At 46.5% G+C, this 27,581-nt stretch overlaps 1 protein-coding gene across 4 annotated transcripts in view; it reads left to right on the plus strand.

Annotated features, from left to right (window-relative positions):
- The window catches only part of GLRA1 (glycine receptor alpha 1), a 730,078-nt gene that overhangs the window by 318,721 nt on the left and 383,776 nt on the right, over positions 1–27,581 (plus strand). For all 4 annotated transcript variants that reach the window (XM_069653991.1, XM_069653993.1, XM_069653992.1 and 1 more), the window contains exon 2: positions 20,427–20,563. In XM_069653991.1, the coding sequence (XP_069510092.1) occupies positions 20,427–20,563 (137 nt within the window). The remainder of the gene's footprint in view (positions 1–20,426; positions 20,564–27,581) is intronic.

Here is a 27,581-nt window from a genome sequence, read left to right on the forward strand (position 1 = left end):
ATGCCCCAACTCTTTCGTTCGGTGCACTGAATTGATAGGATTACTTCATCTTCTCTAATCTCAGTGCCTCACCACAGCCGTAATGAATCTCAGTGCCTCACCACAGCTGTAGTGAATCCTATGCCATCTCTCTGTTACAGCTCCACTTCTCGACGCAGCTTTTTCCAATCATGTGGTTCCCTTTTGTTCGCCTCGCCCACATGGCGCCATATATGTTGTATTAACATTGATCACTTGGAGTCTCAGTGGTAAGATTTCCCAATTGGGTTTCTACCTTAAAACTTCCTGTCCCCCTGGCAATGTCCCACCCAGCACTTTGACCTATGAAGCAAGTGTCAGTGTCCACCTTTGCCTCCCCCTCCAGCTGGCTCCCGCTCTGACACAGCCCTTTCCAATCTTCACCTACCTTTCTATCTCTAACACTCTTGATCTCCTTGTGCCTGCGATGAGGATCCGCCTGAAGACTGCTGCCACATGCAATTCTTGGTTTGACTCCAACCTGACCACTCTGAAATGCAACTGCAAGGTAGCTGAGCAGAAGTGGGGAGCTTCGGGCGCACTCTCTTACAAACTGGCCTGTCTCCTGCCTTAAAGCAGTACAGATTCTCAATCTTCTCTAAAAAGAGGGTCCATATTCAAGCCTGCATCTCTGCAGCCTCTAATAATACAGCCAAATGTTTTAAAATCTGCAAGGAGCTGGGCAATCCTACTGAAATCTCCACCTCTTGTACTCCCACTGAGGCCCTCTGCATGACTCTGGCATTTCACTTCACCACTGCTTCTCTTCTCTCTTCCTCTACCTCTCTCAGGCCCCCATTGGTCATCCCTCTCTCTCCTCTCCTTCTCTCTTCCCTCTCTCCTATAACACCTGATGATATTTCTAGACAAGTCCGGTCTATGTAAGTATTATCCAAACAGGTGAAGCCCTTGCTCCTCTGGAACCATTAAGGATAACATCGTTTCTCTCATTCCAGCCTTGTCCAATTTCTGTAATCACTCTTTCGCCACTGGATCTTTCTCCTCTCCTCTTAAGCACTTCCTTGTTAACACAGTACTAAAAAAGTCTTCTTCCAACCCCTCCTGTCTGGCTAACTATTGCCTAAACTCTTTTGCTCTGTTCCTGGGCAAACTCCTAGAGAAGTTGGCTGTCTCCCAGCTAACCCTCCACACTGAATCTGTTGGTTGTCTCCATGACCATCAATTTGGCTTCAAAGCAGCCAGAGGCATGGAAACGGCTCTCCTGAACACCTGTAAAGATCTGCTCTCTAACTTCGACTCCTACACTCCCTCTGTTCTCATCCTCCTTGACCTTTCCTCTGTTTACGACACAGTCACCCACACCATGGTGATTAACTGACACCACCAGAACTTGGGCATCATGGATCAGGCTCTGGCATGGTTGACCTCCTTCCTCTCGGACCGACACTCCCAGGTCGAGCTTGGGTCCTTTCTTTCCACCACCCCTCTTTACACATGTGGTGTTCCCCAGGGCTCTATCCTCTCACCCTGGCTCTTCAATGTCTACCTGGCCCCTTTGACCCTCCCAATCTCTACCTTCTCCTCTAACTTTCAGTGTTATGCAGATGACACACAGCTCTCTTCAGGCTTCCCTCGGCCTCCTCCCCCGCATCACTCATTCCTGACTGTCTATCCACTATTCAGGCCTGGTGCACCTCCAACAATCTTTGCCTCAGTGCCAGTAAAATGGAGATCCTGCTCATTGGGACCCCTGCTCCTGATTTCCCTCTCTCACTCCACCCTCTATGGGCGCTCTCACCTCACCCTCCTGTGAGGCAAAAATAATTGGGGTCATCTTTGAATCCACTCTCGCCTTCTCCCCCTCCAACACGGACCTTGCCAAGAAGGCCCACTTCCAGGTGCACCTCCTCAAAAGTATTCTCTCTTTCCTCACATTCCCCCAGAAGCTCAATGTCTGGAAAGCCCTGGTTCTCTTCAGGCTGGACTACTGCAACAGCCTCTTTCTCAATCTTCCTCACTTTACTCTTCGTCCTCTGGAACTTACCCAGAACAGAACAGCAAGACTTATCCTTGGCCTTAAGCCCAGGGACCACATCTCTCCGGGCCTGAAATGCCTCCACTGGCTCTCGATGGCTGCAAGGATCAATTTCAAGACCCTTTGCATAGTCCACAAGGCTTTTTGGGGCCATGGTCCTCAGTATATCCAACTCCCTCATCCTAAACGCCTTCCTGCTAGAGTCCTCTGCTTAACTACCTCCAAATCTCTGAGGGTCAGTTGTTTCTCCAAGCTGAGAGTGGGGTTAAATCTTTTTCCTCTGCAAGTGCCTTCCTCTAGAACAGCCTCCCTGCCCCTCTCAAACTTGAGCCGGACCACCTAAAGTTCCAGAAGCTGCTCAAGACTTTCATTTTTTCCTCTGCCTTCTTCCTTGCTAACCTTCCTGTCTGCCTGCCCTGACTAGTTGCAGGGTACCCGCAGAGTCTCACAGAGTACCAGGCTCCCCATGGACCAGTCTTTCTGCACTGCTTCTGGGCCTACTGCACACTTAGGGGCTGCAACTGTAACTCCTACTGCCCCTTGACTTCCATTCACTTATCCAGAGCCACGCTACCCTGACTTGCACAATCCGAATGATACAAGGCCTAGTAGGATCACTTCCCTGTCGTCCGTCTGTCCCCCCTTCCTTGTCTTGTGGCGCATAGAAACAATTGTTTACAGGCGCATTATAAATACGAAATCATATCATATCATAAAGACGATAGCTCAAAACACACACCCTGATTGTTGCCACGACAGCAAACACAAGAACAGGAAACGTTTCAGCACAGCAAACCTTTGTTATTGAACCTAGCACACAACTCAGAACATGACTTCGCCAATACAACATAATAATTTCCAAAGGGATATTGGATGAAAGCAGGGCGAATGCCTGCTCATAAGGAGCTGGGAAATAGCTGTAATAGCTGTAAGGTAAACAAGGAGAATGCAAGCAGGTTCTGAGGCACAGAAGAATGCCAGGGGCAGGAAAGACAGTCACACAAATGGTGCATGAGAAAAGCGGGTGGCTACAGAAAGACGGACCCTGGGTCTACATATTATAAAAGCAGTGTAATTGCATACCAGCATTGGCACCTGGTGTAACTAGGTATTGCGACAATGCATTTTAGCTCCAGTTGAAGTGATAACCTTGTGCAAATAATGTACAAAGATACAAAGCACCGTTTCTGTAACAAGGACTGGGTTGTGACACGAAGAAGGCAAAGCGGCTTTTCAGTTAAGGAATACTTCCAAATTAGCAAAAGGGTCCACAACATTGCAGAGAGAAGTGGCATGCATTCAAGGCTATATTGTTCTTGCAAATGGAACACAAACCTCAGCAGCAAAAACTTCGAGACTGCTGGTTTTATACAAGTCAGAGGCTTTAAAATGCTTACGAAACACCACTCCGTATTAAGTGTCGCTTCTGCGGGCAACTAGAATCCTTCCTCCAGCACAACACCTCCTGCAACGAAAATGAAGCTAGAAGCCAAATAGCACAGGTAGTGTAATTCGCTTAGAGGTTGTCAGCCAGCAGGAATAGCAGGTCTGGGGCAGGGGTAGACTGGGAACCAAAAGTGAGCCCCATATTACACAGCGTGAGAAAGCCTAATCCTTCTATGTAGGGTTTGGGGGATTCTCCCAAAAGAACATTTGGGAAACTCGTTCTAAATAGTGTACCTGATAGAACATCTGTCCTTATATAGTGATTAAAGAGCTATAAACATAAGCAACACCTGCCCTACCATATTTGTTAATCGAGAAGAATAAACTACTGAAAGCTTTATGACAAATTATTTACTTCTAAGGGACATTAATTAATTAATTATATTGTTCATTTATAACACAACTAATACCAGCATGTGGTTTTAAAGCGCGGGATCAGGATTCGAACCTGTGTTGTGCTGTGTTGTTTTGCTTCCAAGACAAGCACGTGGGCCCTGAGCTATCCTTCCTTGGGGGGATGATAGATGGAAGGAAGCAGATAGGGTGAATGGGAGAGAGGATAAGAGCAGCAAAAACCATGATCCAACACAAACTAGGCCCATGATACAGAGGCCCACTGTGAGAAATTCGACCATCCGCACGGTGGATGTGCGCTCAGCAGGTTTTTTTTTCAGTTTTATATAAAATTGAATGATGGTAGGCACTTTCCTCCCTGTCATATTTAGTTGGGATATGACAGCCAAGAGTACACCATGTCCTCTCAGAAGGGGGCGTGGCAATATCTTCCTCCTGCCATGGCCAGCCTAATTAACATTCAAAGGCTTCATGGATCCGCCCTGTCCTTTTTTGGAGCCCTGCAGAATGATGGCAATGATTAGCATAATTAGCATACTAATTGAATATACTTCAAAAAGGGCCACATGGGGCCTGGCTGCAGAGGTTAACAAAGGAGACGGGAAACCCCAACAACCTTTGATATGCATCTGTGTCAACCTGAAGCCAGCTCCTGCATCTCAGTATCAAGGTCAGTCAACTGTCATGTCTGAGGCAGCTGTTTACAATAGTCATCCCAGCAGGGGGACCCCATTTCAGAAGGTACAAGAATGTGATTTGCAGAAGCCAGAAGGTCTGATCACGCTGCAGCTTCAAGGGAGACCTGCTGCTTTAATCTGGAACCACAGAGAGCTCCATTAACCAGAGAGACCCTTGTATTCGGCACAGATAGGCAGATGGGTGGGACTTAGTATTACGTGTGTTCATCTTTACCTTTTCTGTTGCAAAGAACTCTGGTTATGACCTCATGCATACAGGAGAATGTTGGTGGGGACCCATAATTGGTTCATTAATGTAGGTTTAGCCTACACCAATCACTTTGGCCCATTTGGCTTTAAAAGAAGGCTGAGGCCTGCTTATCGGCAGAACATCTGAAGGCTTCATCAGAAGCAGGAAAGAAGAACTCAGTATTGGACCCTGGCTGAAGAAGCAGTCTGCCTTACATTTTCTGCCAATGAAGGAAGGTCAGGAAATCCAGGAGGGAAGCACGATCCCTCCCCTAAACATCTCCCAGGGAACAGAGAGAGAAACTGAATCCAACAAACCCTCCAGCAGCTCCAGAACCACTTCCCAGCCAGCACACAGCGTGCCCTGCTAGGCATTGCAGCAAGCTTCTTAGGTGGGAAGTCCCAGAGAGTCTTTGAACCAAACCAATGAGAGGTCTGCAACACTCTCCTCAGTTTGGGCCGCCCGGCTTAAAGGACGAGACAAGCCTAGTGAAGAAGCATCTACAAGCATCTACCAACGTCCGCCTTAAAGGACATTTTCGAGCCAGTCGAGCCCCTCGAGCTGCAACCGACTGCACCGCTGACTGTGGTTATGCCGCCTTCGCTAAAGCCGATGGACACGCCTTAACAAGTGCTTCAGAACCACCGACAAGCACTGAAACAATTATTTCTGATCCCGAGCTGCCATGTCGGCCAGTCAGCAGCCATCTGTCCAGCTTCGCTCGCTGAACTGCCTACCACCTGATAACCGCAGCTGTCTCCCATCTTTAACTCTGTTGCAGGCGCTTCAAAGCGCCCTGAAACGGACTCAATGCTGTCGAGCACCAACAACATCTACAGTACAAGGTACATTGTGGTTCTGTCCCCCTGGTTCTTCTCTGAAGGCCCCTAGTGGCATTCTATGACCCATTGCTCCCTTTGTGTTGAAACCAAGTATCCTTGGACTATTGTGATTAACTACTATACTGACTACCCTCCTGTCAGTATCCAGAGTGCATCCCTTTTTCTTCTTTGAAACTCTCTGTCCTCTGCATTCCTTTACAGGGTGGGTTCTATTTTGTATAATTCTAGAACTGTTGTAGTAATAATAAAGTAGATATTGTTTTATAACCTTGACTGCACTTTTATCATTGGGTAATCATTTTATTTTTGCTGCATTGCAACTAACCAGCAATCCACAACCTTGCAGAGATAAGCCTGCCGCTCCATCCATGTGAACAAAATTGGACAAGGAAGTTAATAATTTGCTTGTGTTTCCAATATGTTTGTATCCCTTCTGGTGTACTAGAGGTGTGGGGCTGATTGATGGTTTAGAAACCGATATTCATCCATGGAGCACTGGTGCCCCGGAAGTTGATTTGTCACACCCACCCACTGGGAAATCTCCAGAGTTCCATATAGGCCAGTGCACCACTGGACTGGGATATGCAACACATTTGTTTCTAGGATTGTGCATCAAATTACCCAAAGAGATGAAGGGACACAGTATAATTCCCAAACTAGAGTTCATAGCGGCCACGAGAACCTTGTGGCAGAATTGCAAGTTATGTGTGCACTTCAGATGTTGATCCAATCTTTAGACTTTTCCATTTAAAACCCTGCCTCTTGTTGCAGCCATGTTATGGGGCAGCCTTCTCCTTCTGCAACCACTCATCCCCTCCGCTGTTGCCTCCAGATAGACCACATCATCTTCTGTGACCACTCCTCTCCTGCCATGTGTTCCCCACATAGACCACATAATCTTATGTCATCATTCATCTCCTGCCATGTGGCCGCCATATGGACCACATAATCTTCTACAATCCCTCTTCCTCTGCTATGTGGTCTCCAAATAATCTTCTGCGATCACTGATCTGCTGCCATGTGGTCTCCACTTAGACCACATACTCATATGCAACCACTCATGTCCTGCCATCTGGTCTCCATGTAAACCACAAAGTCTTCTGGGACCACTCATGCCCTGCGAAGTGTTCTCCACTTAGACCACACAATCATCTACAACCACTCTTCGACTGCCATGTGACCTCCACATAGAACACATCATCTTCTACAACTACTCTTCCACTGACATGTGGCCTCCACATAAACCACATAATCTTCTGTGATCACTCCTCCACTGCCATTTGGTCTCCACGTAGACTACAATCTTCTGCGACCACTAGTCCCCTGCCATGTGGTCTTCACATAGACCACATATTCTTTGGTGATCACTCATCCCATGTCATGTGGCCTCCACATAGACCACATGATCTTCTGCAACCAAGCATCCCCTGCCATCTTCTCTCGACATAAACCATATTATCTTCTGACACCACCGATCCCTTGTCATGTGGTCTCTGCATACACCACATAATCTTCTGTGACCAATCACCCCCCAAGTGGCCTCTGTGTAAATCTCGCAATCTGCAGAAGTGTCATCAAATTCTACTATGAATTCGGGTGTGTCTGAAAATGTTGCAACAGTTCCCTGATTCCATCTTTGTTAACCAGCATAGTGTCTATTCTCCAACTAAACTGACTTTGGAAGTATATTTATGGGGTAGAGAGACTTCCTGTGCCACTGAGCTTTCATTTTATGGAGGGGGAGTCCTTTAGAGGACTTGGAATTGTCATAATATTTGAATATAATCACATACCCACAATTCATCGTTGATAGTGTAAAATTGTGTGATCTTTTCACAAGATGAAACACTTTTGTTTCGTTCTCCATATTCATTGAAGTTGTGGAAGTTGCATTGTTGGCATCTATGAGATCATCTTAAACCCTGGAAGTCGCAGCTTTCACAAAGGAGTTGACAATGACTTCTAAGTTATCACAAACCAAAGGTCCTGCAGACGGTAGATCGCCATCTGAGCCCTCTACCTTGCTGTAAGGCCCTAGACACCAATGATGTACTAATTCAAACTGCCTAAACCCTATGCACACATGACTCCTACTGTTGCTCACATGAAGCATGAGGGGCCTGTGGACACCCAAAATGTAACTTAGAATCACAGAGACTTTGGAGTCTATCTTGGTGATAGTTTAAAGTGGCAACAGCCAAGGAGCCCCACCCCACTTACTTCTAGTCGAGCCTTCAAATCCCCAGAATCTTAGTGAAGTCTATGCAGCGTGTGCACATGGCAAATGCATTCTACAAGCTCATGCGTTGTGAAGACCCTATTCTTTCTTCATTATCAAAAATATACACGCTAGTACTTCCGCTGCACATCAAGCTTATCCAAACGCATGGAAGCCTCATCCCCAGAAGACCTTTTGTGCAGATATGTGAGCTTTGTCAAGGTTTGGAAATCGCCTATATATGGACCAGGATTATTGATCAAATGAACCCCAAACAGCATGCCTTCCACTGCGGGGCTTGGACTAACCAGCTATCGACATACCCCAAAACTCACTGAATCATGAATAGCCAATCAACAGCCCCTGAAGACGACACGCTCCAACCACTGTATTGGGAGATGGGGGGAGTCACAGCAGCACAATGTTTTGTTTGCCAGCCCCTTCATAGCAGGGCCTCTGAGTGTGGAAGCAGGAGGAGGTGGTGTCGTGGAATTGGTTTTGCGCCGATCTTCATGGAAAGTAATCAGGGTTGGGGGTCAGAGCAGGGTGTGATTATGCTGTGACAGGCGAATGGAGGGGAAGCAAAGGGGCATGGGGTGAAATCTAGATTTGGAATGGGTTTGAGGGATTGGGTGGGCATCAGAAGACCAGGGGTATGGGGAGAAGAACCTATAAACGAGAGCAGGACAAAATCAGCTGATTCGGGTGGAGGGGGTGGAATTAGCAAGACAGCTGTCTAAGAGGTGAATCAGTGGGACAGATTTGGTTTTCAGGAAACACAATGTGCCAGAGTTCAGCACAACACAAGGATTCAGGGACTTGGACTGCTGGGTGTCCTTTTGGACGAATCTAGGGTAGCCAGTAACAAGAAAAGTAATAAGAAAAGCTGCTCCCCAACATTTAGCTGCGATCCCACAGCTGAGACCCTATAAGAAAATCTAAAGCCAAGCCCCTTTACCAAAATCAAAAGATTATGCCAAGAAACCGTGAGTGCCCTACATCCTGTGGTTGTGGATGTTCAAGTTGAGACAGTCCTTACAAGGGACCCTATTCAGCTCTTGAAATGAGTGCTATTGAATTCAGTAACTCAGAGGACAATTCACTCATTTATCAAAAGACTTTCAACACCATGGTTGCCAATGAGCCCCTCAACCAAGTGTTGGAGCTATTGCACTTCTGGAAATATTATTGGTTAGTTTCGGCAACTCAGTCTCCCACTGGGAACCTAGCTCATAAAGGTATGAACCATTACAACTCCAAAATGTCGCTGAAGGAATGGACAACTTCCTCTCTCTCTGCTCCTTCTCTGTTCACGGTTCCTGTCAGTGCACTTATTGAAAAGTTGTTCCTTTTACCTGGGACAGAATGCCATCTACGAGGTGTACCTAAAGGATTTTTTATTTTTTGTTTGAACAAGAGAGTTGAGGTGGATTGTTCAGGAAGATGTGGTTCGCCAAACAAATCCAGTTCCCACGTATATCCGATAGTATAAAAGTAGTGTAAATGCTGAAAACCAGGGCTGGCTTCTGGTCGTTGGGGTGTGTAACTAGATCACCTACACACATGTAGTGGATACACGTAAACTTCTGCTGTTTACAGTCCAAAGACAGACCAACACCTGGAAAGCAGAACGGCAGCCTTCCAGAAGCAACGCTGAATACAGCCTGAAATGTGATCATGGCAAAATGGAGGGGATTTTCATCGCATCTCCCTTTAAGAGTCCACTGCCATCAGGAAGAAGGGTTCATATGTTACAGATATGTACGGGCACATCTGGACATATCAGTATCACGCAATAATGGCTTTAGAAAGTATGATATTAATCCGAAAAACATGTCAGGCAGCAGCCAGGTTTAACTACAAATAATGAAGCCGGTGTTAAAACTGTAATACCTGATAGCTGTGTGCTACCAACATACTCATCACATTGTAAGTGGGTGCGTGTGTGTATGTAAAAATGAAGCAGCATTTTGCCAAATGAATATGCTTAGTTATATACAGAAAGAACATTATGGCCATGCAAGCTGTAACTCTAGTAAATGTGCTAAACCTGCTATTCTCTGACTGGGTCTGGGGCAGAGTGTAGAGGCTGAGAGAATAGCTCTCTCAAAGCATCCGCCACTTGGCTTGGGCCCCCTATCACACTGAGGGACAGAGTCACACCACGCTGGGGTGAGAAGGAGAATTTCTAAAGGTCGAGCTGAGCCCTCAGCAGACACTTGGAGCTTGTATGTTAGAAGTTGGTTGACGTGCATGACTGGTGCATAGCGCCAGCTTCCATTGTTCTTGAGGAGGCAGAGGATCGTGGACTTTCGCTGGTCCTAAGGCAGATTGGGATTTCAGAGACAGTAAGATTCACCGCCACCATTCTGGATCTGCCGGCGCGGTTAGCCACTGTTTATCATCAACTCCACCAAGAGCAAGGCAAACTGGAACTACTGAAAAAGAGAAAGGACACCCCACTAGGGAGGTGCCCCCATTGCACCCTGTAAATAGGCTTGACACCTCCCAATCCCCTACTGGAGGCTGTGCATAAATAAGGTGGGAAAGATCCACTTTGTTGGTTACCCTTTTTTAGAGCTAATGTCTGAAGCCCACCTACCAAGGGGAAGGCAAGAGAATCCTTAATATTCCTGGAGAACATAAGGCAAAGGTGCTGGAAGAACCAAAGCACGTGCCGGCTGCTGAGGACAAGAGAGCTAGGATTTCCAGATTTCCAGATGCCTAAAGGAAGACTTAAGCCTGAAGGTGAAGACCAGACAAGAGTTCCAGTTCTTACGGTTCTTTGGAAGAAGACCCAAAAGCATCCAACTAACTTGGAAGTGATATGTTTTTTGACTGGCAGAACCTACTCACATTCCAATTTGTGATCAAGCTATCAAGTCAGCATCAAGCCACCAGTCGTACCAGCACATCCTCGTGAAACGACTGCCATCTCAGCCCATCAGACACATGCTGAACTGCGGATCAAGCCAGCCAACAGTTTCAAACACATTACTGTGGCATGGTACAGTCGTTGCCACTCAAGCAATTTGAGGCAACCAAATTGAAAGCTGCTTTCCACCACTGAGAGACTGATCAGACCAGTTTACCTGCCCAGTTCCAGGGACACCGTTGCTGTGACTGGGCTACATCAAGCGGAATGGAGGACATCAAACAGATTGACTTGAAACCATGCAAAGCATTCCAAAGGCCGGCTTGATGATTTTGAGTCACCACTGACAAGGGCTAAGGTGGAGATCTAGCGGGTATCCCCTGAAAATGAACTCCCAGATGTCCAGCATGCTTTCTGATTTAGTGTTCAGCCTGCTTGTATTGTGTTTTCCCTTGCAAAGGAGGGTTGTTCGCGTTTTAGTGTTATTCTGTGGTGCTACTTCCAGATGTAGACTTGATTGGACATTTTTCTTATTTAGGATACAATGTATTGTGATTGTTTGGGTGCCTCCTCTGCTGACCCACTTCTCTGGGGTGTATAGCCTGCCTCTGCTATTACTAAGGCAAAGGATGGTCACCATCTACATTCATCTGTTAAACCACTATGATTGGAGGACCTGCGAGCAAGCGGTGGTAAAAGGTGGCCAAGAGCCATTATACATCTTCTGGCCAGCAAGAACGTTGTCACTGTACCTTTGTCTTGCTCCCTCCTGGGTGCAAATACCTTTCTCTCTAAGGTGCGTGATTCTTCCTTCTGCTACCACCATCATAAAAAGCATTATTCGGTTTTGTGTGAGAGCCCATTATTGACTATTGTGCTTTGATCCCATCGTCATCCTCATCGCCTCGGTCGTCCCATGACTCATCATAGCACCCAGAGACAGAGTCTTGAATACTCCCATATTCGGCTTTCATGGGTGGGTCTGCTTCCCCATCAGATGTAGCTTCACAGAAGTGTGACATCACAGCTGCTATATCCTAAAGACTGGGAGATGTACTGCTGTATCTGTTTGGCCACTCCTTTGATGATCTGATGAGGAGGGATACTTATCCTCTGCTGGATGCTGTCTCCTTGGTGATATGTAATGATACAGCTTTTCTTCTTTAGCATCCGCCTGTAACCCAATGGCCTACAAGGGAATCCTAGCCTCAGGATGATAGGGACCACGCTTAAAGGGTACTTACTAATCATATTTCTATATAAATATGCCTGAAGTTCAGATGATCTTTTTAGGGAAAGAATGGTCTGCAAATACTTCTGGCCAACGCTGCTCCTGAAAGAAGATACACAGCGAAGAGTAAATCAAGACAGTTAAACTCTTGTCCAGTACCAATTACCTCTGTATGTGATACCCCTTTAACGGAAGGCATTCCTTGCACTAGGAAGTAACCTGGCCGCTATTGACCTGTGAAAAGACCTCTATGGGTGGCAAAAACATCAAGTTAAACAAGGCATCTGTGTCGCCCTCCTAGTGTGACCACATGTTTGACTAACATACAAATAATATTGGTCAAACAGCTGGTAGAGGAGTGCTGCGCCTGTTTTGAATGATTGTCACATTTACAGCTGGAGGACACATCTCCTGAATGTAGAGCAGTGCAGGAGACAAGCAGCCGCTGAATGGAGCATGGAGACTATCTAAGGCTATGCTTGAGGCACTGATCCCGCCAGGAAATGAGGAGAGCAGAGAGACTATGCTCCTATCTACGCATTCCCAGGGGTCTGCCAGCCAGGGGAGCGTGCATAGCGAGGGTACTAACCACTAGCCAGATGCCTGAACATTTATTGACCAATTTAAGGCCAAAATACAAAGATGAATAGAGATTGCAATACAGTGAATAAAACAAGCCTACAGGATCAAGCAGCACATTACCAGCAATCTCCATGAAAAAAATCATTACCATAGATCAGTGAGTCGCACACTTTAGAGATCTGTGCAAGCTACAGTCACAGGTTCGAATCCCAGCAGGGCCAATTCAGCCCTTCTTCCATCTCAGGCTGACAAACTGAGTAACTTTCAATTCGGTCACAGTAACGCCTATTCCTACAGTAAGGCTGGAGGAATCCACCATGATGTGCTAAATAAAACATGGAATTATTATTGAAAACGTCCAAAAGAGTGACTCAAGCAAGCAAATCATAAACATCTAAAATTATCACCTTTCGGGGTCACCTGCTACTTATCGACGGAAAATCAGCAAATAAACTTTCATCTTTCATGGTAGTTTTTGCTTTGGTTGTTGTTGTTCCTTTTTGGGTCTTATGTACCTCATTCGGTGTACATTTTGTGTGTGTCACTGTTTGCTTCCAAGGGGAAAGTAAAGAAGGATGTACAGTATGTATAGGAAATATATTGTCGAACATACTAAGCAGTTGGCGTGGAGTATCGCGTGGATTTTAGGAAAGGAGTTATACAACTTTAGAGAAATAAATCATCAAATCAGGGGAGTGTACTGCTGACTGATGTCACTCGGAATCTAATGGTGGCAGCACTACTTCGGCTTTAGCAAGGTAAGGCTCAGGATGGGCGATTACTTGCTTTTTTTTTGCAGAACAGCTTTTAGTTTTTGGGGAGAATTTCCCTTTCCAGTTAACGCCAGCTTTATATATACCTAAAAACTCCTACATCTCCATTTCATCTATTCTTTGATCTAATCAGCTGTGCGTCACGTCTCCAAAAGCCTTCTAATTATTGGTCATTCTAAGAGCAAATGAAGACATGTCAGGTATTTGCGATATCCTCTCAAACACAGCCATAGCACCAAAGCCGAGTTCTAAACATTACTTCCGGTGTGCAACGCGATCTAAGGAAATCTATTCCACAAGTTAGTCTCCGGCCTAAATCTACAACATTCGGTGTTGTTCAGCATTGCTTGTCTGCACTCTCTGGGGAAGATAAGATTCCTCCTTTTAGTCTCTTGGAGAGCCTTGCCATATTGAAGACCTCTGACCAGACTCTGAAACCATCACTTTCTTCATTCTCCACCTGATAATAAAAACTAGAAGGGTGCAAAATGTGGCCAACTTTTGCACAATAGCAGGGTTGAGCGCCTTTGGTATTGTCATCGGAAGATCCACATCGGGGTGACTGTGTACCCTTCCCTACAGCCCCCCGCTTAAGCATACTTCTCAATTCATCAAAGAAGCACCATTCACGCCGATCCTATATTTCCCAGAGAGTATTAATCCCTTTTTCAAACCACTCTTTCCAATATAAAATTCTTTTCTTGACTTTTCACAAACAATCTCCCCGCATGACTGACTATTTCGAAAGTCGACATTTGGCTAAATGTGCAGAAACACGCTGCCATTAGACATTCTGGGTGAAGTGCTGGGAAGCGGAGCAGGAAAGGTGAATGGTTTCTGTGCCTGCATCTGTCATAGCCATCAGCAGCCCGTTCAGGTTCCCTGGCCATGTAGAACATTTTTTATAAATGAGAAACGTAGCTGTAGTTTCCCTGTGGGTCGTTTTGCCTTTCTAAACCTCTCTCTGCAGAATGGGCTCAATTACTCTGTCTTTTCTTCTTAAACTCTTTCCTTGGCACCTTAAAAGGACGGGGTTCGAGAACATTGGGAAGCCTTCCTTTGTTTAAACATGTCGTATCTAATGTTTGGTGTTTTTTTACAACATTTAAACTATATTTGATCAAATATTATATTGGACTGCTGCTTTGAGAAATACACTTGACCTAGACAGTGCCAGCAGTCTTTCCAGTTGCATTGCCATTCGATGATGCCAACCATCCAAGCTCAAATAAATATGTAATTTCCTGCAGGTGGAGATGTATACTGACAGGCTGTGCATCAGACTGTGGGGATAGAAAACCATATCATCATTTATTTTCATGGTGCGTCGCCTCCAAAAGCCTCATCCACTTCCTATTAGTGAGATGCATTCCACATCAAATCCGAGGTAATGAATCAGTGACTTGATGCATACATCATACAAAGACTACCTCACTATTAATGCAAAGGCTCCTGGAAAAACAAAAATATATACTCTAGGTAGGATAAATGGATCATTTCTTCACTTTTGAGTAAATGATCTATGTTGATGAATAATTTAGAGTGATCTGCTTTGAGCAACATTTCTATGCACATAGCCTGCTCATTGCATATGACTAGATTTGATATCTGTTTCTTTTACACCGGCAAGGACGCAAGAAACAATGTTGCATTACTGTCAGCGCTCTGTCAATGCATCCATGTCCTCACACGGTATATATCAACTGGACATAGAGTTGACTTGCCTGGGGCACTGTTGCAATGTTTGCTACTCTTTGGGCTGCTGGTTGTGTAACTTTATTTCTCGTGTACAAATCACAAAGATTTGAACCTCAAAAAATATCTGAATCGATAATTGATGTGAAAGAGAAGAGAGAAATTCTGAGTACAACCACAAAATACCATAGAGGGGTTTTGAGACATAGTCAAGGAGGGCAGTAGTTCTGACGATAATGCAATGTTGTGGGGACAAAAAACATTCCCAGTAAGAGGCAGTAGTAAATTAACATTCCCTGTGAACACCTAGATCCCTGCAGACTGAGGTTGACTAGGAATAAAGGCACAAGCAGATGCCACGTGTTTGTAAATGTCCAAAACATTGCAAGTGCAATTCTGAAGGTGGCGATGAAGCAAGAGTGGACCCAGGTGTTGGCAGAAATGAATGACTCTTCCATGTGGCCCTCATTGTAGCCTCCCACTGAGATCCTGGGACTCGCCAGTATAATGATGGGAGATGTGTTATTATGAAAAGCAAAAAGACAATTATATAGCTCTTCTAGGTCTAACCAATGGGGTGTCTCCAACTAAAAAAGCATCTTTTATGATTTGAAAATGTCTTGCCAAAAATTCAGAAAGGTTTCTGAAAAAGGCACATCTTCTGGGACCAGATTTCTGAGTCTGCGAAGAAGCCGTTCTTGCTATTGTGAGTGCTGGAAGAATCCAGAAGGGAAATATGACACGGCCTTGCTCAAGAATCGGTGAGACCACAGAAACCTTTACTCAGGCATTATGTCCTTGCAAATTAGAGAAAAAATGGTTTTGATTAGTCAAATGACCCCAAGTTAGAATGATGTGTTATTAATATTGTTACTTTTAACAGTACCTTTAAGGTCAAGGCTTTGGTTCCCACTAGAAAATGTCCACTTTGCCCACGGCATCACATGGAAATTGCATGACATGACATCATGTAAATCGTGGTGAGAGACACACCCTGCAGAATCTTCTCTTGAATGAGGTATTGCCACACATTTTAGCCCAACTGATGGTGATCTGGTTACATCCAGGATATTCTTTGAAATATCTGCACCCCGCAGATCTGATTTGGGGATTCACCACCTGCAAGCAGTGGATCCCCAGATGCTCTTCCCCAGGCACCATGCCAGGAGCATCGGCACGGTGGGGAGAAATGATGGCCAAGGTCAATGTCGCTTCCCCCACTCCCTGCCGCTGTGCACCACCTGACACCCCAGCAACCTACAACGACCAATTTTGAGGTTAATCATGGAACCGCAAAAGGGTATTGCAGGAGGCTGTGCGAGCGGAGGCATTGTCTAGACATCCCGCACGCACATGGCCATTACAGTGTCATCAAAATGTTCATGTCAGTGCAGCAAGTGGAATCTGTATGCAGTTTTCCCACACCAATGCAGTGTTGTTGTAAATGTGTAGGAACACTAGATGCAGACAGTGTAAGCGTTATCGAAAGGGCAAAGAGTGCAAGCAATTGCAGAAAAGGAAAGAAAAGAAAAGAAAAGAAAAGAAAAAAGACAGAGTTGATTAATGGGAGTCAATAATGGAGAAGGAAGAAAAGGGACAAGGAGGAAGAAAGGATAGAAGAAAACTATACAGTGGTTAAAAGGGGCGGAGAAAAACAGGAAGCAAGGAAGGAAAGGAGGAGGAAGGAGGAATGAATTAAAATAGTGAGGAGGAAGATGTGGAAGGGAGGGAGGGAGGGGGCAAAAGGATGGGTGAGAGAATTGCGAGCTTAAAAGGGGAATAAAGAAAAACCTGTTTTGAGAGACAGGGAAAGAAAACGCCACCCAATAAAAAAAAAAGCGCGCCAGTCTGCAGCTGCACCAGCTCTGAAGCGACACTTCCCGCTGCCGCAGCGCTGCGGCGGACGCTTGGCGGGAAGCGAGTCTTCTCCTCAGAATCTGTTAGAGGAGTAAACACATTAGTGAACAGGCTCTTATTAGGAGCCCGGGGGTATTATGTGTGTGAGCTCTGAGAGCCGCGCGGCGCTCCCAGCTCCGCATTCTCATTCCAGTGCTGCCTGAAGCTGGTGGCACGGAACCCAAGTACTCGGCTTCTCCATCCCCGCCTCGCTATCTCCCCTCCAGTAAATGTATATAGTTTTCATGCACTGAGACGGTCAATGAGTGGCGACACCAGGTGATTGTCTGCAGCGCCTCCTCGGTGAATCGCATGGAGTGGCCTTTCTGCTGCACCCTGATTTGTGCATCGAGGCCTGGGGATGTATTTTACCTACTGCCGCTCGTATATTTGGTTTTGCATGAATACTTTTTTTGTAAGCATTGGTTGGGCTAAGTACTTTTGTGAAAGTGGCGTGCTTCGCAGGCATGGAGCAGGGAAATCTGATCAACATTGACTGTGTCGTTTTTGGGCAAAGAAACCACTCACCCTGCACAAGACAGTGATTATAACGAATAAAAAACAGAGAGGTATTTAATAAAGAAAACATTTACAATGAAAAAATACCGACATTGTATTAAATATATATATATGGGGTTGTGGTAAAGGGTTAAAAAATATGGGGAGGTGTTGGGGCGGGGTTACAAACATAGGGAAACAGTGGGCTTGGGGAGAAACCCCTACATTAAATAAATCAGTATTTTTTCGTTGTAAAAGTTTACAATCACATAGAACCGAAGACAAAGGGCCTAATTCACAGAAGCATTGTACAATGGCGCAATCCAATTGAAAAACATCCTTTGAATTAGGCCCAAAATGTTAGGGATACCGGCCAGCACCTACCCATAAGAAACTGGTTTAAAACCACAAAGAAACATTGGACAGAAGTAGAAAGTTAGATTTGCCACCGAAAAGAGGTCACAAAATCCACTCCTCAAAATTCTAGCAATGGGATTTACAAGCACGCACCCTACCTTGGAAGCAACAGAGCACTCTACCTAAGGTACTTCCTGCATACCCGCCTCCGGCTTCCCCATCCTCCTTTGTGTTGATGTACCCCACAGGAACATTCTTGCTGGCCCGCTTGCAAAGCACAGTCTGAACAATGGCATTTTAATAGTACACCATTAACAAGGAAATAAATGGCACGCCTCATCATCTGGTTGGCCTCCCCGTGAGAAGGTGACATTTAATAGGAGCACAAGGGGGATGTTCGGTGAATCTCCAGGGGGGAAATTAGTCCATCTATTAAAATTAAAGGTGGTTAAGTGATGATCCTGTCTAGTAGGAAAGTTGAGATGCAGTCGAATACCAGAATTTTGTTGTGGTCTGTGACTACATTAAGATGTGCAACCGTGGATAAGTGGAGACGTGGCCTAGCTGACAAGTTGGAATGGGGCTAGTGGTTAGTGGAGATTTTGGCTACTAGCTACGCTGAGATGTAATTTAGTGAGTAGATTGGTATTTGATGTATTCACTATGCTGAGGTTCACTGGTTAAGTTAAGATATTTCCTAGTAACACATTTTGTATATGGGGTAGTGACTAAATTCAGATAAGGCATAGTGGGCTTCTCTCCACAAGGCAAGTTGAGAAGTGGTCTAAGGTATTAAATAGGTAGTGATGGAGTGTAGTGGCTGAGTTGAGAACTGTCCCAATCACATTGATAAAATGTGGTCAAGTGATCACATTGAGATGTTGCCTAGAAGCTATGTTAAGATCGGTTAGTTTGGATGTGATCAAGTGGTTAAGCTGACAGGTTAAGATTTATTGTTATTTATTGACTTATACATTTATATAGCGCACCTAACCCTCAGGCATCTGGGCGCATTTCTTAACAGTTAATGAAACGATACAGCAGCAAGAGTTTTGACAAAGACAGTTGAAAAAGAGTGACAAGTTAGCCAAGAAGCAGATACACGTACATTTCTAGTTGTGTATACAGTACATCTACTAAACAGGGTAGTATCAGTAAGGCAGGAGTTACTCAAGGGTGAAGTTGCGAGCACGTTACTGTGCAAAGAGCCAAGTTTTCAGGCTTTTTCTGAAGGTCCAGAAGGAAGGTTCAACTCTTAAGGATAATGGCAGTGTGTTCCAGAGTTTGGCGGCTACCACTGGGAAGCTGCTGCCTCCTGCTTTCTGTCGTTTGAATCGCGGGATGGATAGTAAGTGTGCTTGGGTAGAGCGTGTTGGTCTGCTGAATTGAAGTTTAGTGATTTGTTTCGCCAGATATCTCAGAGCTGAGTTGCACAGGCATTTGTGCTTCAGAGATAGGGGTTTGCAAGCGATTCGATCTTTCCTGGCAGCCAGTGGACATTCCTTCTTGAATTAGTAATGTGCTTTTTCCTTGGGATACTGAGTGCCGCTCTTATTGCATTATTTTGGATCACCTGTAGTTGTTTAAGGTTGCTACTATTCGTGCCAGCATACAAAGCATTGCAATAGTCTAGCCTCGATAGGATGAGAGCTCTAGCCAAGGTAATGCAGCCATCTGGCGATAGGAAAGGTCTACAGGTGTAAATTAGTTTAGAGGTATGAGCTGCTGCAGAGGCTGCAGCATTGACTTGCTTAGATCTGGTCTACTGGTTGAGTGGAGAAGTGTTCTCGTGTTTAAGTTGAGATGTAATGTAGCTGTGGGCTAAGTTAAGTTTTTTGTTTAGTGGTTAAGTTGTGGCATGGAGCCTATGAGAAATGTGGCTTAGTGGTCAAAGTCGCATCTGCTTTAGTCACTAAGTTCAAATGTGGCAGAGTGGCTAAGTTGAGTTATGGATAGTAGCCAAATTGATGTGTAGACAAGTGACTAATTTGAGATTTGCTCTAGTGATGAGTTTTTCATGCTATAAAATAGGTCGTTTGAATGGTGGTTTAATGCTTATATTCAGGTGTGGCATAGTTGTGGAACTGAGATGTGGTCTGAATATGTTAAGATACATTTTATCTTTTAACTAAATTGGCATGTACTTTAGTGGCACAGTTGTGATGCATTTGATTGGCTTATTCTGGATATGGTTTAGTGGCTATGTGGTCTAGTGGTTCATTTGAGATGGGGCTCAGCTACTACACTGAAATGTGTTGTATTTGCTAATTTCAAATATGATCTAGTATTCAAAATAAATGACATATTGTCTCATTTCTAAGACAATATGTGGTCTAGTAGTTTTATTGAAAAGTGCTCTTGCAGAAAATATGAAATGTGATCTTATGATTAAGATGTTGAATCTAGATCACAACCATTCAGAGATCTATTTCTTACTTCCCATGTTGACGCAATTTCATGAATGAGTCCAGCTTCCTTCATCTCCTTGTAACAAAGTTCTTTAATCAGTAAAAAATGTAAAGGATGTACAAGTTGTCTGTGCATGAGTGTTAAGCACGAGTTAAAAAAAAATGGGATGTTCATTTTGTGTTAATCTAAAAGAGGCTTTAAAAACAATGTTGTCTCTGACATGTGCATCTTGATATGGTAATGATTTTTCTTGTTGTGAATATGTCACAGCAATCATAACGAATAACTTTATTTTCTCCTACTCCCCAGCCTGGCTGCCTCCAAAGAGGTGAGCGCTTCAGCCCGCTCCCCTCCCAAGCTGTCCCCCATGTCGCCGTCAGACTTTCTGGACAAGCTGATGGGCAAAATATCTGGATATGATGCCCGGATCAGGCCCAACTTTAAAGGTGAGAAACGCATGTTAACAGTATCTGGGGGAAGGGGAAGGGATCCTGAAGGTGGCACGTCAGAGGCAACTGATATTCCTACAGATTGTTGCCTAAGAAAGACATGCGGGGATGGAGATGGGTATATCAGCATGGAATGTGGCGAACTTTGGGCCAGTGCTTCATGCATTATATGTTAAAGGCTTTTATATTCTGCACTGTTGCCAACTCCGTGGCTCTTGGCGTTCTAGCGGATCTGTAATGCAAGCAGGGCAGCGGGTGGATTAGTGGGATTGAGCGGGAGCAGAGCAAGAGAGCTCTGAAGTGCTGTTGGCTGCTTCAGGGTGGATACACTGTTCACCGAGCGTAGGTGTGATTTTTGGTTAGTGGCCGCCATGTGGTGTTGGGCGAGATTATGTGTGGTTTGTTTCGTTGTTGTGCTTCTGTGAAGTTTGTGGTGCTGTAGAGGTTTGGTTGTGTTTAGTTCAGAGTTTGAGAGACACATGCAGAAAGGTGATTTTTTAGTACGGTTACGTTAGTGGCAGTACATTTCCTACCCTTGCTGTTCTGAATACAGACGTCAAGCCCCTGTGAGGTCACACAAGTGTAACAAGGGCGCAAAAGAGCTGGAACTAGTAGCATAAGGCAAAGACCAGAGTAAAGGGCATTGGGACTGAAATAGAGAGTCTGGTGACACATGGGAACGCGAGGAGGCTGTGCCCAGAGAGCGAAGCAAAGCCGGAACAGTTGCCAGCAGGGGAGCAAATCTCAAGACCCCTGGGAGGAGTATCAAGAGACCCAAGACCCAGGATACCAGCAAGTTGGGCACCTCAATTTTACCCCAATGGCAGAGAAGGGCCAGAAAGGGAAGGGCAGACAGACTGTCAGGGAAGCCTATACACAGAAAGAAGACGGAAGCCGGAAACAACAGGAGGAACAAGCAGGCACATCCGCACCACAACAGGTGGCCGCACAAGAGGAAGGCCCCATCCTGGCGGCCATAGCAGCATTAAAAACAGCACTGGAATACAAAATTGATTCAGTCATAGTGGATGTGGGCCTACTCCGACAGGATGTCAGGGCGCTGGTGGACCACCTAGGAACAGCAGAACAACAAGTACAGGATAACACAACAAACATAGCTAGTGCCCAGACTCAAGTGGCAGAACTGATAGACAAGGTGAAGCTTCTGGAACACCACGTGGAGGATGCGTAACGAAGGGCCTGACAAAATAATGTCAGGATACTCAGACTTCCTGAAGGAGAGGAAGGTAGAGACCTCACAGAATACTTTGAGAGCATGTTACTGCAGGACGTGGGCCCAGGCAAGCTAACGCATGGATTTGCAGTGGAAAGGGTGCATAGATCATTGACGAATAGACCACCTCCGGGCGCGCCCCCAAGACCAATCATAGCCAGGATCCACAATTATAAGGACAGAGAGACAATACTTGCTTTCTCCAGAAAAGGAGGAACTATCACAAGGGGATCCTCAAAACTCGCAATTTACCCAGACTACACCGCCCTGGTCAAGACGCGGAGGGCACTGTTTGGCCCGACCAAAGAACAGTTGCGGAGAGCGAACTTGCGCTTCATGTTAATATACCCTGCGAAATTGAAGACATTGCACGACGGACAATCACAATTTTTCAACACCACAGCAGAAGCACAATCCTGGATGGACACACGGGTGATACCACAACTCCCGAGAAGGAACAATGAGGCTCCATAATGGAAGAACACTAAACACATTATGGAACAGACTTTGGGAGCCACTGCACAGCAACAGGCTGGAATACGAAGGTGGAAGCACATAGTGAAGAGGTATGCGGGAGCACAGGAAACAGACACCCCATAACACCAGCCAGGTGCCTATGGGGAGGCCACCATAGCTGCAACCGCACACCCCAGTCAGAACTTTGGACGTCAGTTTCAAGACGTCAAGCTGCTGCACACTGCCTGATGGAGGCAAACCGGGAGTCAGAGAAGCAGCAGGGCCTGAGCGGGAACACTACTGCTGGGCCATTGTTTGGTTTGGTAAAGTGTCATTGGTTAGGGGCAAAGGGAGGGGTTTTAAACAGAGGGAATATTGGGGGAACCGTTATGTTAACAGACATGTGGAACCATGAACATTGGACATTGAGTCAGGAATGCATAACTATGAGATACAACAGGGAATTGAATCATCAGGGTGTGCAGACGAGACACAGAGGGCCATTAAATAGGCTTAGGGGGTGGTGGGAACCAAGAGGCCCAGAAACCAAAAACAACCATGAGACCTGAAGGTGTGAATATAGTCACCTGCAATTTAAGGGGCCTCGATAACTATATCAAGAAACTATGAATACGGGCCTACTTGTCCAGGAACGGTACACAGGTGGTGATGTTGCAAGAAATGCACCTAACAGCAGACCGTCACGACGCACCAGTGAGAAAGTGGGGGTGGGCAAACTATATGGCTCACCTTTCTCAGCATATGCATGAGGGGTCCTCATCTGGATCGTCCCAACAGCCCCAATTGAGCTGTTAGAGTTCAACAAAGATGAAGGAAGAGTGGTTGTTGTGCAAGGATTGTGGGAGGGCAGGGAGGTCTGCTTCATAAACACCTATGCCCCAAACCACGAAGCCACAGGGTTCTTTAGAGCACTGTATCCCAGATTGCCCAGGTATAGAAAGGGGACGTGGGTGTGGGCAGGGGACTTCAACTGTACTCTTAACCCAGAGCTAGATAGATCGGACATGAAACACAAGAAGCCAGCTCCGCCGGCCAAAACCCTTGGCCTAATGCGAGACTTCAGACTGGTGGACATATGGAGGGAGAGAAACAGGGAAGAGCGAAGCTATTCACACTTCTCAGCCCCCCACATGGTGCACACACAGATAAACTACATGCTCACTGTGGAAGAAACATTGAGTGACTTTAAGGGCATAATTTACAAAGCCGGGACACTCTCGGAGCAGAGCCCTGAAACCCTGAATACCCACCTGGTGCCTGAAAGCAAAAGCCTTGCTGGGCGAACTGTTCCATGACTACTTGGGAACCCAGATAGAGGAGTATTTTAGCATTAATACGGGTAGTGTGGCATGGGTGGACACTGTGTGGGACGCGTTCAAGGTGGTGGTGTGAGGAAAGGCAATAAGAAAGATGGGAGGCCTCAGGTCAGAAATACAGAAGGCCCTGGAAGACATTGAAAACGAGATAGCAGGCCTGGAAAGTGCAGGGAGGGGGAGATCAGCAGTGACAAGACATCTGGTGGAACTGAGGTAAATAGGTATGGGGGAATGGGAAAAGCTACGGCGCTGTGACTTTGCAAAATACTCCCAAAACCTACATGCAAACCGGGGCGACTGTTGGCACGGTTATGTAAGCACGAAGAACTGAGAGACGGAATTAATGCCATCAAGGACACTAATGGGGACCTAGTTCGAACCCAACACGGATTCAATAAGATGTTTACTAGGTTCTACGAATCCATGTACAAGATGATGGGGTAGAAGGAGACAGAGATGTAGAAGAAGCACTAGGACATACAGCCCTACCGAAACCCAGACCAGGTAGAAGCGCCAGACGGGCTGCTGATACTAGAGGAAATACACAAAGTAATAAAAGACCCCCGACCACTAAAACCCAAGGACCACACTTACTCCCAGGGGAGTTCTATAAGGCATACGCAGACTTATTGGCGCCCAGACTACTGGAAGTCTTCACAAAGGCATATGAACACTGCATGTTACCAAGCAGCCTGAGAGAGGCGACGATTACACCGATCCTCAAACCGGGCAAAACCACATCAATGCGGATAATATAGGCCCCTCTCGATGGTGAACCAGGACTGTAAAATCCTAACAGCAATCCTGGGCAACAGGCTAAAAAGAGTACTAGGAGACTTAGTACACATAGACCAGATGAGGTACGTTGCAGGGTAGAACACCACATGGAGCCTGAGGAGGCTACACCATGTGATAGATAGCATGAAGCAGCAGTCTGAGGACAAGGCTGTGGCCTCGTTAGATGCCGTCAAGGCCTTTAACTCAGTCCGGTGGGACTGGATGATGGCCACTCTAGCGCACTTTGGAATCTGCAATGTCTTCCTGCGGTGGGTGAAATTGATTTTCCCAGAGCCTAAGGCCCAAATAAAGACAGGTAGGATGCTTTTGGAAGCATGGGAAGTGCGGAAAGGCACCAAGCAGGGATGCCCATTGTCACAACGTTGTATATACTTGCATTGGAACCGCTGACCGCGTTCCTTAGGAAAGAATATGCAGATGCAGGAATACTCCTGGATGGGGTGGTACACCTGATCTCCCTTAACACGGACGACATGTTGCTGTAGGTAAACAGGGCAGCCGATAACTTGCCGTTCCCGTTAGAGGTCATGTATCAGTTTGCCAAGCTGTCAGAGATCAGAGTAAACCGGGAAAAATCCTGTCTCTTTCTACTTGCTGGACTTAGAGACCTAGACAGGCAACGCCTGCCTCAGTTGGTTCTCCGATGGGAGACATAAACATTCTGCTACCTAGGCATTAACGTGTGACATGATCACACAGAAACAACACACAAAAAGCCATGGAAGGGGTGGCCAGCTCTATGAGGTTTTGGAAGTTGCTCCCCCTTGGAGAGCCGGGGAGAGCGGCCCTCCTGAAGATGGTAGTGCTCCCCCGTCTCCTGTATTGCTTTGCCAATGTGCCATACAACATACTAGTGGCCTTCTTCCGAAGACTGGACATGCTGATGAGGGAATACCTGCGGGATGGGGGCAGAAACAAAATAGGTTTGAGCACTCTACAGAGAGACTACTATGCGGATGTGATAAAAGTACCCCACTTTGAGGGCTACTACGTAGCGTCACAATTGCAGCACATGGTGCGCTGGTTGGGAGACCAAGTCACACAGGACACACTGGGCCTCATTCCGAGGTGGCCGCAAAGGGATACCGGGCACCGTAAGGACATCGGTGCCGGTAATCCCTTTGCGCCCTACTACGAGTACCCTTAGCGGGTCCCTTCCTTAACGCCTGGTTTTACCTGGTTTTACCAGGAGTTAAGGATGGGACCCGCTAAGGCAAATCAAATCAGAGCCAATAACGGTACCGCAAATTGCGGTACCGTTATTAGCTACTTCCCCCTTCCCATTGAGCCCTTTCGGGGCTCAAATGGGAAGGGGGAAGGGTTTGGTGAATGGGGAATTACCGGTCTAGCCAAGGTCGGACTGGACCGGTAAGTTCCCATCTCACCAAACCGGACACGGTACTGGTATGGGAGGTAGTCATTGCGCAAATAGCACCATGACTACCTCCATACTCGGAATGAGGCCTACTGTTATTACAGCTGTTGCTAAAGCGATATTTTCTGAAGGAAATACTGTGGGTAAAGGAGCTAGCCTTAGAGATACCCTACCAACTATTGCACCTAGGCAAAGAAACATGGTGCAGGACTTGGAAATTCCTGGGTAGCCCAGAACCCTATTCTATACATGTACCTTTAGCAGCGATAGTCAGTGAACAGCAGGCACACTAGGACAGTAAAGGAAATACTGATAAGGAAAAGGCATGGCCACAGTAGGGGACCTGGTAAAAGAAGGGGAGACAATAACCTTTCAGACCCTGGTCGACGAATATGGCATCCACAAAGGCCAGTTCTTAGGCATGGTAAAGAGAATTGAGTCAGTGGCTGAGTCGGCAGAACAAGGAAGGAGCCAATGAGAAATGGGACACCATGTATGACGTGGCAGAAGGGGGACACATGATCGCCAGAATAAATTACTTTCTTCTGGGTAGCCTGGGGATAGCGCAGCTGAAGATGCATGGTAAATGGGAAGCAAACATAGGGAGAACCTTTACAGATGCAGAATGGGGGAGAGCACTGCTGTACATAAAAAATGTATCTAGGAATGCCAGATTTAAACTCACCCAACTGTACGTAACACACAGAGCATACATGGCTCCACATAGGTTGTCTCTTGTGGTGGGGCGAGGAGACCAGACATGCCCAAGATGCACACAAGAAGGAGCGGAAAGACCTGATCTGCATATTGAAACGTAGTATAGCTATGGCGTGGAAATCAGCAGAAGCCCCTAGAATAGAAACCTGGTGGTCGGACTTGCGAAGATGGTTATAGCGTAGACAGCAGTGTGGCACAGAGAGCTACAGAGAGGAATGCATGAAAGTAGTGAGGGAATCATGGCATGGAACACTCTGATGCAGACAATGTTTGCCCCCAAAACAGAGGAGTCACTGGCCCTGAATCGGACCTTCTGACCCTGTGTTCGCGGTGCTTCGAACCAGGCCCGTGCGCTGCCGGTCGACGCCGCGGACGGTGTCGCAGACTTCCTTCCGTCGCAGCTGGCGACCCGGCGGGCCGCCTCCCTATCTATCGCCACCGCGCCCACCTGCTTTGCGACTGGGGCCGGGGCCGGAGCGCGGGGGCCGCGGAGGGATCCGCTGAAGACTCCGCTGAAAACGCTCCTGGCCTGAACCAACTAACGACTGCGAACCGAGCCTGAGGTGAGGAGCTGGTGGGCCCTGTATGTGCGGCATTTCTCCACAACCCCTTGGGTCAATCTGTATGCCGCCCTAAGAGCCGTGCGGGGCTCCGTCAGAACGAACCTCTCGCCCGCTACCTCCGGCACTCGGTTTTAAGGTCCTCCACGCCGCACCGGTGCATTGCCCCGTCTCACGATAACCTCACGAGTCTGACTCCCTGGAACACGCCACGATGTCCAACAGGTCCAGGAACACCGGTAAATCTGGCGCCATGGACAAGTTTGCTAAGGCCACCCCGAGACCCGACTCGGCCCATACATCATGCGATCAAATCGAAGCACCGCTCCCTGCAGAGGCCCCCCCCGCAGACCTGACGGTCGTTATGGAATCCATGGCCAGAAACTTCGCAGCTTTTCACGAGAAGCTAGATGACATTAATGCAAATGTGGCATCTCTACGAACCAAACTGGACCAACAAGGGTCGCGTATCACCGAAACCGAAAACAGGATCAGCTCCAACGAGGACAATATTAACACGCTGCAGAGCACGGTGTCC

Source organism: Ambystoma mexicanum, chromosome 3q (genome assembly GCF_040938575.1).
Source record: "Ambystoma mexicanum isolate Mex_15411 chromosome 3q, UKY_AmexF1_1, whole genome shotgun sequence".
NCBI classification, from domain to species: Eukaryota; Metazoa; Chordata; class Amphibia; order Caudata; family Ambystomatidae; genus Ambystoma; species Ambystoma mexicanum.